Below are 13,901 nucleotides of genomic sequence, written 5' to 3'. Positions count from 1 at the left end.
CTTGGGGAGCTGGGAGAGGAGTGCTGGCTGCATCTGAGACTCCAGTAGAGGAATCTGCTCTGCCCTGTGGGTGGGAATGGACCCCATGCCCCTTCCCTGTTAAGTGGAATCACATTGGACGGCCTAGACAAGGAATGAGATTTTCTTCATTGGCCTTTTTTGTTTGTTTTTAAACAATGTGTGTATCTGTTTTCTGTTTGTTGGGGTTTGTAGGAAATCAGAGATGAGGCCATTGGTTGATGTTCTGTACCTCAGAGCCTTTTTCTTAGGGGCTTTTACTTTACCTCAATCTAAGCCCAAAGGGCCAGCAACCCCCTAAAATAAAGGAGTGTAGGAAAGCAACCCTGGAGGGTATAATCTCTTAATCCAAGGGCTGCACCAGGCTGATATTCAGGAATGATAGAAGTAGGGCTGGCAGGGGTGCCTCTCAGCTTGAAAAGAAGTAATTTAGGTAAAGGAAATGCTAGCGTGCTCTCAGGATGCGTATGAACATGTTACTGGAAGTAGTTCTGTCTAGAAATATAAACAGGTGCAGGAATTTGTAGACATCCATATGTGCTGGATTTGTGTCCCTTCTTTGGGAAGGTGGGTCTGTCTCCACCCTTGACTGAGCAGGCAGGGGCAGGCCTCCTAGTCTCCTGTGCCATTCTCTCGTGCCCTGTCATGGAGCAGGGCACAGGAGGCTGGCTTAGTCTACAGTTCTTCTGTTCTTGTGACTTGAATGGTACATTCCACACCATTTCTCTCACACTGGTTTCTCTCTCCCTCTATGTAGGTCCTGCCTAATCAATGGACACGGACTCTTAATAAAACGGTCTTCAGTTCCAGATTCCTTCCCAGCAAGCTATAGCTTAAGTCCATTTTCTTCTGTGAAAGGGACAGGACTCCATCAAGTTATGGAATTCCTCAGAGCCCTGGGCCTGTTCCCCCCGGGTGGATTAGTCATGTCCAGCAGCACACGCCTAGTCCCGCCTCCGGGAAGGCTGCTTGCCTGGCCCGCCGCCCAGGTCTCCTGTGTAAAGACTGCCTGGCTATCCCACCCAACCTCCCTGGTCATCTGGGGTTCTCTGGGTGGGTGGCATCCCCTGGAGGGTGATGACAATCTCCCCTGCACATGCATACATGAGGTGCTGTTCCGTGTGCAGGGCCCCATCACAAGTATGTTTTCTCTTTCCATCCCCTCCTTTTTTCTGGGACTCTGGATCCTAACTGCTTCCTTCCTGGGCCTTGCAATGATGTTAGCCCAGGAAGGATCTCATACAGGAAGAACATTCTAACATCTAGAGCTTTCCCAAGTGAGGAATGGGGGCTTTAGAGGCAAGTATATAGCCTGATGGCTCAGTGAGGCTGTCCCGTAGCCACCTTTCTGATAGCTGATGAGACTCCCATCAGCCGGAGGCTATCTCACCAGCCACAGCTGACTCTCAAATCCCTGGAGCTCTCCTCTCATCTTCACTGTTCCCATGTTGCCATTGGGCATTTTCCCAACTTCCTTGACCTCTTCTCCTACAGTCACATAGAGAAAGGACCTCTCGGGCTGCTCTCCCAGGCATTTAGGAGCGGGCTGCATCTCAGAACCTAGCTGCAGTGTGAGGAGCATTTTGGGTGGAGCCGCCCCACAGCCAGCTGACCTGGCCCCTAAAGTCTATCATTACTGCCCCAGCATAGTTGGCATCTGGGCTCATGGCAAGAAAGAGCTCTGGAAGCCTGGATATTGGAACAGTCAGTGATGGGGTTTTCAGAATCCCCCAGGGCCAGATGGGTGTTCATCTCTAAGGGATTGGCAGACACTCCCAGTCTCCAGTCCTGTACAACCACCTAGGATGCTGGCAGCCCTGGGGGTTGGGCAGGCAGGGTGGCCTCATCATCCAAGCCCTCTGAGAGGTACTAAATAGACTTTTTTTCCCCTATAAAAACAAATTCTGCCCTTTTTTGGTCATGAATCTAGTTGTTGCAGCAAAAACAAGCTGCCTGACACAAAAAGTTCCCTAAGAAACAGTATCTGTGTTTCAGGGAGATTTTTTTTGATTTGTTTTATTGTTATTATTTGGGGGGGGGGAATTTTTTGGGGGTTGGTGGGTATTGGGGGGTATTTGTTTTGTGTTTTTTTTTTTTTTTTTTTTTCCCTTTTGGTTTTTAAGTGTAATTTGTATGTGCTTCTGAAAGGCCTGACTTTCTCCTGGAGCTAGAAGCAGGCTTGAGGAGGCTCGCTTCACCATGGTGATGTAAGCCCATGGGCCACGCCTCCCCATTCTCCTTGGGGTCTGTGCAGCTGTAACTGCCCTAGTCCAGCCTTGGCTTTGGGTTCTAGCTCAGCTTCCCCAGAGCTTCCTAGGCCCTGCAGTGTTACTTGGGGATTCCTGGTGCTCCCTGATCCTCTGGCCAGTTGGCCTCCATTCCAGCTCCATTTGCCAAACAGACTTATTTTGAGCTGCTCTTTGGACTGTGCCTGATGTGTTCCTAGTGCAGCTGTACATGGCTTGGACTGGGGGGCTTCATGCCTGGAGATTCCCACAGGACCTTGGGATGTTGCTGGCATTGTCTTTCCAGGAAGGTCTGCTATTTGGAATAAATGGCAGCCTGGATTGCCACAGTGTTGGCCATGGGCTGCACTGCTACCTTCCACGTTGTATGCAAATGGGTGTGGCTAAGGGCTGGCTTTCAGCTGCAGGGGTCCTAATACCCTCACTGTCAGGGGTGCCATCATTCTTGTCCATTGGGCTTCCATCTGACAGAGAACTTGAATGATCTTTAGACTTGAGCTGTCACCTGTGCCCACTGTCCCAGGATCAAAGTAGAGAAACCAGGGACTACTCTCTCCTTGTCAGCAGCCCCCAGTGTGGCAGTGGGAGGTACCAACCAAGTCTGACATACTAACCAGCCTGCAGGCCTAAGGAAGATCTATGGGAGGGTGGGAGGTTCCCTGTCAGCTCATCTGAGGGGCTCTGTGCTCTGCCCTACCTTTGTCCTCCCCTTTATCCTGTTTCGTTCCCTTAGGGTGGGGTGGGGGGAGAAATCAGTGTTTTAATCAGATTTTACAAAAAACGTTTTAATTCTTTGTACAATTAACCTATGTAAAGATGAAATTTGTGTTCAGTTCAAGATTTTCATGGAATAAAGATCACACAGTACTTGAGGCCATCTTCATGTAACCCTTTCTAGAGAGTTTTGTGTCGGGGTGTCTGGGGCTGGTGTGTCGTGATGCTGTGCACTTCCTGTCTTGTTTTCCTACCGGCAACTCCCGTCAGAGGCTCGGGCCACAAGACCAGATGCAGCTATCCCAAGCCGCTCTACACCCTTGGTCCCCTCCGCCGGCCCCTCTATCTAGTCCTTGGGTTCTAGTGGTCTGCTGTGCACTTCACCCTTTCTCTCACTCAATGTCTGGCCAACCCCCGTACTTAGGAGAGGCCTGGATTATTCCCAGTGACCTTTGCAAGGCAGCTGATACTTGCTCCCTAGAACCCACCTCCCCAACACAAACACACACATGTTCTTATATGGCCCTCTCTGCTCACAGCTGTGGAGAGGGAGAGCTAAGAACAACCACCCCTCATTTATGGTAGGGAAAACTACTTCCCTCAACCTTTGTCCATCCCAGCCGCCTCCTACTCTAACACAGGGTGTCATCTCCTGGTCAGACTTTACCTACTGGCCCTTAATCCCCCTAGCTTCCTTCCCCTCACTCCCATACCCCTCAAAGGCATGCCCATTGTGCCAGCAGCTGCCCTGCCGCAAGCTGCAGTTTCTGTTACTGCAGTCCATGCTGATAGAGGAACATGCTGATAGAAGAACCAGTCCTGGAGAACCCCTCAGGCTCTCCCTCCCTTGGCTTGGTGGCCTCTGCATACCATACTGTGCTTTCCCCAGCACATAAAGGTTCCTTTGGTTTTGGACTTCCAGTGTTCCTCCCCAACTCAACAGTTGCCAGCCTGGTGGCTCTCATCCTGCAAATCACCCAAACTCCACTGTTTATGTCTCACACTCAACAGTGTCCCTCTGCCCAAGTGTCATCCAAAGGACTCCTGAGCCCTGTATCCTGTCCAGGTTTGCGACCTACAGTTCCATGTCCCAGGTGTCTCCAGTTGCTGCATTTGTATGAGGACATGTGTCTGTAGCTGCTGCATTTTGTGTCACTGTCTTGTCTCTTGAATGGAGTGATGAGCTCTTGCAGGGCACAAGGTCCCTTCTCATCCCTTTTGGTGCAGATTGCACCCTGAAGCCATACACCTCACAGCATCTTAGCACTGCCCTCCCTGAAGCAGCTACAGGCAGAGGTAACCTCACTTTGGGCAAAACATGTTCTCCAACACCAACAGCAAGAGTCAGCACCCTGGCAAGGAGTTCAGGGGGTGCCAGGCAGAGCCATGTGATGCCTCGGTGACAAGAATCCAAAAGGCACCATGGTCATACCTCCCACCTGATGGTTGGTGAGACTCCCATCATTTTCTAGCCCCTGGTTCTGACTTTCCCTCTTTGGATCTTTAGCAGAGTTTGGCGAGGGACATCCAGCTGGCAAAGCTTTCCTGTCAGTGGGGGCAAAGGGGATGAGCTGATACTTCAATGCTCCTTAACAGAAACAGGTGTTCCCCTTACCTATACACATAACTATGGCAGCAAGCTGATGACTCCCAAGGAGCCAGGGCACAATCCAACACAGGGACTTCTCTGAGCCTGGTTCCATGGGAAGAAAGGGAAGCTGGAGGCAGCTTCCTCTTCTGTTGACCATGACAGTGGCACTCTCCATTTGCTTCTGGTCATCCTGTGGAGGCTGACTGGCCAACCCTCTTCATTACCTCCCTCCCCTGACATGCTCCCCTAGGTGCCCTTGAGTCCTTCCCACATGTCAGCATGCTCCTCACCTGTCCTGTGGCTTTATGGCCAGATTGTGGCATTTGCTAGCTAGCACCATTGGTCAGTCTCTCACTCCACCTTGCATCACTCTTCTCCCTTGGGAAGGAGCAAGCCCCCCACCACACATACCCCACCGGACAGTGCAGTGGAGGCCACCACTTTGCTACTTTTGAGCTGTGTGACTGGGTCAAGTCCCTTAACTTCTCTGAACCTCACTTTGCTTACCTGTCAAATAGATGTCATTTTGAATATCGTGTTCCAAGATAAAGCAAGTTGTGGTACACTCAGTCACCATAGTGACCTCTGACCAGTAAGCAAGGGGAGACAGTGAACAAGGTAGTTTTTGCAGCTCAGTCCCCACTGTTCATGGGTGTTATGCTTTCATGGAGCCACATGTGTGCAGCTGGGGGGCGGAGGGGGTTGGGATTGTTCCCACTAGGAAATTAGCAGATGGGTAGGTGACACCCTGCATGTCACATGTCTTTCCCTTCCCTGAGACTGACTCCATCCTAGACAGAATCCAGCCACCCTCCCCTGTGGTTACGGGCCCTTGCTCCTGAGCTCACCCTCTTGATCTGTGCCCCTAGCCACCTTACAGTCCTCTCCCCGGAACCTCACCACATTTTCTTTTCCTCCACAGAGATTGCTCCAAAGTCAAAAAAGAAGGGGCACCCTGGGAGGGAGCAGAAGAAGGTACGTGGTCTCAGGGGTGACCTCCATCAGGTGAGCAGTGGCCACCTGTCTTTGTGGGCCTTGGGGGAGAAGAAACCCTGGGTCTGGCCTATTGGGTTCTGCCTGCTTAACATTAGCTGTCTGTCTGTCCGTCTGCCTGCCTGCAGCACCACCACCATCACCATCAGCAGATGCAGCCGGCCCCAGTCCCGGTGCCCCAGCAGCCCCCGCCGCCTCCCCAGCAACCCCCACCACCTCCACCTCCACAGCAGCAGCAGCAGCAGCAGCAACCCCCGCCCCCACCGCCTCCCACGTCCATGCCGCAGCAGGGGGCCCCCACAATGAAGTCCTCGCCTCCACCCTTCATCGCCGCCCAGGTGCCTGTCCTGGAGCCTCAGCTCCCAGGCAGTGTCTTCGACCCTATAGGCCACTTCACCCAGCCCATCCTGCACCTGCCGCAGCCTGAGCTGCCCCCCCACCTGCCCCAGGCGCCCGAGCACAGCACTCCACCTCATCTCAACCAGCACTCGGTGGTCTCTCCTCCAGGTGAGCCTCAGGAGACCCCCTTCCCACCATGGTTTGACCATGGGGTACGGGGCACCCTAGGTCCTTTGTCTAACTCCTCTCAGCTATAGTGTTTCTATGGTGAAGTCAGCAGCTTCCCAGAACAGTTGGGGAAATTACATGGAGCCCTTCTTCCGCCAGGACAGACTTAGCATGGAATTAGTGCTTTGATACACAAGACAGTGACTCAGTCTTCTGCTGGATTTGGCATTGTGTGAGATAAAAAAAGATGTGATCCCTCTTAGTAGGGGGTAGGGGTGGGAACGCACTGCCCCTTGTCCCAGAGAACCTATACCTGGGGATTCAAGGGAGGCCTGCCCTGAGACCTGAGGGCTAATGTTAGGAAGGGGTGGTGCAGAACCCAAGGAAGGATGACACTGGCAAAGACTGATCTTGTGGATCTCCCTAGGAACCGTTCTTGTTCTGGAGTTGGTGGGAGAGATTGCTGGTTGGAGGGAGACCAGTGGGAGGTCAGGATGGAACAGAAATACCAGACTGCAACACCTGGGCCCCACTTATTGCTGTGTTGTTGGTCCTTGCAGCTTTGCACAACGCACTGCCCCAGCAGCCATCGCGACCCAGCAACAGAGCTGCTGCCCTGCCCCCCAAACCCACCCGACCCCCGACTGTGTCACCTGCCTTGGCCCAGCCACCACTACTCCCACAGCCTCCCATGGCCCAGCCTCCCCAAGTGCTGCTCCAGGAGGATGAAGAGCCACCTGCCCCGCCCCTCACCTCCATGCATATGCAGCTGTACTTGCAGCAGCTGCAGAAGGTGCAGCCTCCCACACCACTACTCCCTTCCGTGAAGGTGCAGTCCCAGCCCCCGCCACCCCTGCCTCCCCCACCCCACCCCTCAGTGCAGCAGCTACAGCAGCAGCAGCCACCTCCACCACCGCCCCAGCCACAACCAGCTCCCCAGCAGCAGCACCAGCCCCCACCACGGCCTGTGCACATGCAACCCATGCAGTTCCCCACTCACATCCAGCAGCCCCCGCCACCCCCAGGCCAGCAGCCCCCCCACCCACCCCAAAGCCAACAGCCACCCCCACCACAGCCTGCCAAGCCTCAGCAAGTCATCCAGCACCACCCTTCACCCCGGCACCACAAGTCGGACCCCTACTCAACTGGTAAGTGGTCTCTGGCCCTTGGGCTCTGGGGAGGCTGGTTCCAGCCCAGTCTTACCTTGTGCCATGCACAGGTCAGCTTGCATTACAGGTTGACATGGCTCAGAGTCAACCTGGCCGCCCTGTGTTGATTGGAGAGGAGGTGATGTTAGTGCTTTATGCATTGTCTGTCAGATTTCTATCTTGCAAGGTGAGATGATTGAGAATAATGCTCTTAGATGCATGGTGATTTCTGCTTAGTTCGGAATCCAGGAGCCGAGGGATGGTACCTTGTCCACCTTTGGGAGCTGGGACAGGCTTCCTGGAAGGGACCAGAGGATGAGCAGGTGCTGGTTTACCAGACAGGGTGGGGAGTAAGTCTAGGCAGAGGTGGGAGGGAGAGCTAGACAGTTGGGGTCTTTGGACCTGCTCTTGGCCTTGAGAGAGAGACACACACACACACACACACTTTCTCTCTCCCTCTCTTTCTCACACACACACACACATACAAACACACGTTGTAGTTAAGGATAATTGGGCTGAAGCTCAGATGTAGCTTTGGGGCCCACCTAAGCCTATCTCCAGCCTGGCCTAGGCTCCCCTTTTCCTGCCAACCTTGATCAGGCGCCCTTTCACCTTTCCTAGGCACATATTTTCTGAGTGTGTGTGACCAAAATGTCCTGACTGACCCCTAGGAGGGGGTGGGGGGAGATGTTCCAGTTGAAGACTTGTGATATGAAGGTCAGGATTGAGTGAGGCCCCTAGATTAGGCAGTGTAGGCTGTGTAGCATTTTTTTTTAAAGGTTTATTTATTTATGCATATAAGAACTGGGTACAGGCCAGAGGTGGGGGGTGGTGAGAGGATTCACCAGAGACACAGTGGGGAACAGAATAGGCAGATTGACTGAAATGCACTGCTGAGGGGAGCAGCGGGCAAGGCAGGAGAGGTCTGCTGCACCATGTGGGTTGCTCCCTGGCCGGCAGGGGATTGAACTCGTGCTACAGAGGCTGCGGACAGCTTCACAGGCTGTGTCTTAACCCTTGCGCCACCAGGGAGGCCCCTGTGTAGCATTTTTGGATGCAGCAGTATTGCCCATGGTCTGAACAATGTTTACTTTAAGCTGTGACTGATCTTAAACTAGCAGAAAGCTGCCAGGTGCCAAGTTGCTCTTGCCACACCCTGAGTGGGAACAGCTGGCCATCCTCACTGTGAAAGACCGGGGCTGGGCCTGCCAGCTATTCCTGTTCCCACACTTGAACAAGGCCTGGCTTCCCTGAGGGGGCGGGGGGCGGACAACAGTGGCCTTTAGATGAACTAGCACTTGGGTGGGGCAAGTTCCCTCTGACCACCTGTCCTATAAGTCCTTGGGTCCGCTTTCCCAAGGCCTAAAATGGATCAGAGTGAGGTGGGTTGGAGCCCATCTGAGGACTTTGGGCCAAATACAGTTATTAAAGTCCTAAGGAGTCTTGGCAGGCATCCAGCTATCATGCAGGCACCAATCCCGTTAGGTGCTGATGGGTGATGCAGGCAGGTGGTTCCCAGATTCCCATAAACCAGAGGCTTAAGAACCTACCATCACCCAGGTCAGTCTCAGCAAGTTTTCCCTAGGAAATATACCTGTGGAATGCTAGCATACTAAGACTGAAACCACCCAGCTCCAAGGGTGGTGAGACCAGTCACATGGGGCTCAGGCTAAGGTGTAGGGACAGGATGGGATCCAATATTGTGTCTTTTCAGAGTAACTGGCTACCTTCTGGGGTTAGGAGTGGTTCTGGCTATAGAGAGAGGGGCATGGGAGTTGTCATACTTGGAGTGTGTGATCCGCTCCAGGCTCTTGAAAGTAGACACCTGACTAGGGCACCCGCAGAGGGTCTGAGGTCATCTGTGTTAATGGAGTGATAGCAGGGCCTCCCTGGTGGTACAGGTGGTTGAGTGCTGCACTGTGAAGCTGTCCCACAGCCTCTCCAGCGCGGATTGGATCCCGACCGGCCGGCGAGAATCCCACATGGCGCGGCAGATCTCTCCTGTCTCGCCCGCTGCTCCCCTCAGCAGTGTATTTTGTCAGTCTGCCTGTTCTTTTCCCCTCTCTGTCTCTGGTGAATCCTCTTACCCTCCCACGCATCTGGCCTGTACCCCAGTTCTTGTATAAATAAATAAATCTTTAAAAAAAAAATAGAGTGATAGCAGGGGCAGACCTGGAGGATGTCAGTGGCAGAGCTCTAGTGAGGTTGTTGAGTGAAGTACGAGGAAGCACCAGGAGCACAGTGCTGCAGAGTGGGCACTTGTCCCATGTTGGAGATGGCCAAGATCATATCAGGGATTCAAGCAAGGTGGTGTCCTATGCTAGAATGGGTAAAAGAATTGGGCTGAACTCAGTGACTTCTCCAACTGCTCGGTTCTGAGCTGCTGGTCCACTGACAAAGGGCTGCTTCTTCAGCAGTAAAGCCCAGTGTCAGGCTTACATGCTATGATGGCCTCCTCCTAGGGGGCTTGAACTGGGGCTTTTGGACTCGTGTCTTGCCCCAAGTGTTAGAACCCTGTGACTGAGTTCCTCAGCCTTTGCTTAAATGAAGGTAGATGGCCTGGCCCACCTCCTGCAAACACCACGAGCCCACAATTGATTCTACAGCTCTGCCACAGTACAGGGCAATTCCAGACTTCCACCTGTGTTGAGTCCTGCACCTCCAGACCAACCCTGCTGACATGCTCCTTGTCTCCTCTCCTAGGTCACCTCCGTGAAGCCCCCTCCCCGCTTATGATACATTCCCCCCAGATGCCACAGTTCCAGAGCTTGACCCACCAGTCGCCACCCCAGCAAACCGTTCAGCCTAAGAAGCAGGTAAAGGGCAGGGCTGTGCCACGGCTCCCTGGGCCAGGCACGGACCAGGGCCAGGGATGCCTGTCCACCTCACCAGCTGCCATGCCTGTGCCATCCCAGGAGCTGCGCGCAGCCTCTGTGGTCCAGCCCCAGCCCCTGGTGGTGGTGAAGGAGGAGAAGATCCACTCGCCCATCATCCGCAGCGAGCCCTTCAGCCCCTCGCTGCGGCCAGAGCCCCCCAAGCACCCAGAAAACATCAAGGCCCCCGTCCACCTACCCCAGCGTGAGTGCCCTTTCTGCCCCCCAGGCCTGTGCTGAATGAAATTATTCTGTGGGCCAGTCAGCTGTGCTCCTCGGGATACAGTGGACCTAAGCCCAAAGATTGGCTATTTGTGTTCCAGGGGCAGAGATGAAGCCTGTGGATGTCGGGAGGCCTGTGATTCGACCCCCTGAGCCAAATGCACCCCCACCAGGGGCTCCTGACAAAGACAAGCAGAAACAGGAGCCAAAGACACCAGTTGCACCCAAAAAGGTAGGGACTGTGGACCCTGGCTGTACCCTGATAGGCTCTCAGCCACACCTCATCCTTCCTGCTATGTCCTAAGGCTTGTGCCCCTCATGCTCCCCACGGTCTCTCTGTGTTGCAGGACCTAAAAATCAAGAACATGGGCTCCTGGGCTAGCCTGGTGCAGAAGCATCCCACCACCCCATCCTCCACAGCCAAGTCATCAAGTGACAGCTTTGAGCAGTTCCGCCGAGCTGCCAGGGAGAAGGAGGAACGGGAAAAGGCCCTGAAGGCTCAGGCTGAGCATGCAGAAAAGGAGAAGGAACGGCTGCGGCAGGAGCGCATGAGGTGGGTGTGGGCTCTAGGTGGGATTCAGGACTGTTGGGGCTTGAAGAGCCAAGGTTGACCAGGAGGCCTACTCTGTTCAGGAGCCGAGAGGATGAGGATGCACTGGAGCAGGCCCGGAGAGCCCATGAGGAGGCACGTCGGCGCCAGGAGCAGCAGCAGCAACAGCAGCGGCAAGAGCAGCAGCAGCAGCAGCAGCAACAGCAACAAGCAGCTGCTGTGGCTGCTGCTGCTGCCCCCCAGGCCCAGAGCTCCCAACCCCAGTCCATGCTGGACCAGCAGAGGGAGCTGGCCCGAAAGCGGGAGCAGGAGCGAAGACGCCGGGAAGCAGTAAGTGAAGGGGCCACTGGGTGAGGGGTTCATCCTCTGGAGGGGTTGGAAAAAGGTCCCTGAATCCAGAGCCTGACGTCACCCTCTAAGAGGGTGCAAGTCTGCACATTACTAGGTTCAGTCCCTGGTGCTGTGATGTTCCAGGATATAGGCCCTGGAGGAGCAGCCCATGCTGGAGATCTTGGGAGGGGTGTCTGGGAGCCAAAGCAAGAACAAAGAAGGGTACCACGTCTCACTCCTTTCTTCCTTCCTCTCCCCTCCAGATGGCAGCTACCATTGACATGAATTTCCAGAGTGATCTATTGTCAATATTTGAAGAAAATCTTTTCTGAGAGCACCTAGGTGACTTCTGACTTTGATTTTCTGGCAAAACGTTGACTCACCATAGTGTTAGGGGCAGCAGTGGAGGCAGTAGCAGCAGCAAGGGGGGTATCTCCGGGCCTGGCCCTCCTGCATGCTACGCCCGGGGCAGGCCTGACGGGCAGCTGAGGATCGCAGAGCCTGTCTGCCTTACAGCCAGCTGGATGTCCCACCACCCCTCACAGGACATCAGCTCAGAGCACGCCTCACCATGAGCAAGTGCCGGCCAGACCCAAGCCCCAGCATCCCTGAGTGCGGGGCAGAGGCCCTTCTCTCCGCCAAATGTCTACACAGTATACACAGGACATCATTGCTGCCACCACAACTGGTTTTCTGTCCCCAAGAAAGTGACGTTCATGACGTCCTGCCTGCTGGGAGTTGTCCCCCGTTTCCCCGCCCCACCCCCACCCCCAGCCACTGCTGCCTGCACCCAGGAGACAGGGCAGACCTGTGAGCTGGAACAGGCGAGGACGCTGGCCCACCCCCTTGCTGGCACTGACTTTGCCTTGAACAGACCCTACCCCTCCCCTCCCCCACAAGCCTTTAATTGAGAGCCGCTCTCTGTAAGTGTTCGCTTGTGCAAAAGGGAATAGTGCCGTGGAGGTGTGTGTGTGTCCATGGCAATTTGGAGCGAGGTAACTGTCAACACGTGCGTGTGTGGGCCAGCCTCGTCCGGCGAGTGAGGCCACCAACCAAAGTCAGTTCCTTCCCACCTGTGTTTCTGGGTTTGTTTTTTTGTTTTGTTTTGTTTTTCTATATATATATTTTTTGTTGGATTCTATTTTATTTTTAATTCTCTCTTCTCCAGACACAATGGCACTGCTTATCTCCGAAATGGTGTGATCGTCTCCTCATTGAGCAGCGGCTGCCACCGCGCTGTGGGTAGTGTGTGACCGTGGCTGTACTGTGTAGTGAACATAGTTGGCATATCTTTGTTTGAAGTTGTTGGTGACTCCACCAAACTGGTGTAAAAAGAAAACGCAAAAAAACCCACAAAAAAAGAAAAAACACACAAAACGCAAAAAAAACTGCCTATATTTTACTCAGTTTCAAACTTTATTAGTCTATTTTTAATTATAAAACGAAACCAGAAAGCTGCATTATTTTCATTTTCCCACCTGCGCCCATTGGTTCTCTTTGTTTTTGTCATATCAGATCTTTTTTTTTTTTTTAACCGGACAAGGAAGGGCCAGGGAACAAAGTGGGTGCCTGGGCCACAAACAAGGCAGAGCTGCCCCACCTGACACCTGGCCCACCAGCCGGGCTGCCTTTCCTCCACTTTTTAAAAAAAATTTTATAATTGGAGCTCTTGGTGAGGTTTCGCGTGCCATGAGAACCCACTCTACACCACGTTGCTGGTGCCTCAGTGTTGGCCAAAATCTGGAGTCACTGACTGGTTTGACTTTCATACAGTGAAATATGCATTTGGTCTGTACTGATCATGGAATAAACACATCTCTCTTTTTTAATGCTGGCGTCTCCCTGACATTTCTTTGTGAACCACCTATTGCTGCCTAGGTTCGGCCCAGGGGCCCTCTAACCCCAGGCCACCTTGTATGAGAACCACCAGGGGCAACCCAGCCCTCTCCCCTGGCCTGGTCCTGCCATCCTTGGGCAGGGGCTGCCATCCAAAGCTGAAGCTGTGACCAGAAGAGAAGCCCAGGTGACCTGTTCTTCCTGTGGACCCTGACCTAAGTGGGTGACCTGCTTCAGCAGAACCTGGCCAAACTCCAGACAGTATTCTTCCCCTCCACCCCCCATGCTGGTCCCCCAATCAACAGAGGATTTGGGCCACTTCTCTCACCTTGCCTGCCTCTACCAAACTCTTCCTTTTATTTAAGCTCAGGGTTAACCAAATATTCTTAGATAAGTGTACATTCTCCAAATCAGAACCCACTCCTTTTCCCCCCTCATGCATGCAAACACATTCCTGCCCTAGAGAGCCCACCAGGCAACCATCCTGCTGGCCCTGCCTTTATGCCCACCAGTATGTCACAAGGACAGGGTGGCAGGTTGTACCCACAAATGGCCCCTAGGATATAAAATGAAAGTATCATTTATGAGTGCAGACACTAATCTACTGAAATATTACTATTAACCATACCTCCCCACCCCATTTTCAACCAGAAAGGCCCTGTGTTATGTTTGAAATCTGCCAAACCTCAGTGAGGGTACAGTTCAGGCATCCAGCCAGAGACTTCCCCATCTTAACCCCCACCCCCCCTGCCTCAATGGTCCTACCCCAGTCCCTCAACAGGCACTTCCTCATACACCATTGTGCTGGTTCAGGTGTGACTTACATTTTGGTTTTTTGGGATTTCTTCATCTCCTCCCACTCCATTTTTGTTC

The 13,901-nt window shown here is 53.5% G+C and overlaps 1 protein-coding gene across 4 annotated transcripts in view; it reads left to right on the top strand.

The window, feature by feature from the left end:
- The window catches only part of BRD4 (bromodomain containing 4), a gene marked incomplete at both ends in the record, with an annotated part of 31,815 nt that extends 20,291 nt beyond the window's left edge, over positions 1-11,524 (top strand). Inside the window, 9 exons of one of the 4 annotated variants that reach the window (XM_084249700.1) lie at positions 5,492-5,544; positions 5,691-6,069; positions 6,630-7,217; positions 9,921-10,033; positions 10,133-10,295; positions 10,414-10,544; positions 10,660-10,865; positions 10,946-11,192; positions 11,456-11,524. In XM_084249700.1, the coding sequence (XP_084105826.1) occupies positions 5,492-5,544; positions 5,691-6,069; positions 6,630-7,217; positions 9,921-10,033; positions 10,133-10,295; positions 10,414-10,544; positions 10,660-10,865; positions 10,946-11,192; positions 11,456-11,524 (1,949 nt within the window). Of the gene's footprint in view, positions 1-5,491; positions 5,545-5,690; positions 6,070-6,629; positions 7,218-9,920; positions 10,296-10,413; positions 10,545-10,659; positions 10,872-10,927; positions 11,193-11,455 lie in introns of all 4 variants that reach the window. The other 3 variants (XM_084249699.1, XM_084249698.1, XM_084249697.1) reach the window with 3 other exon arrangements.
- Positions 11,525-13,901: the final 2,377 nt, after the last annotated feature.

This window comes from Talpa europaea (genome assembly GCF_964194135.1).
Source record: "Talpa europaea genome assembly, chromosome: 12".
In the NCBI taxonomy this organism is placed as follows: Eukaryota; Metazoa; Chordata; class Mammalia; order Eulipotyphla; family Talpidae; genus Talpa; species Talpa europaea.
This window is presented reverse-complemented; position numbering and strand designations above follow the sequence as displayed.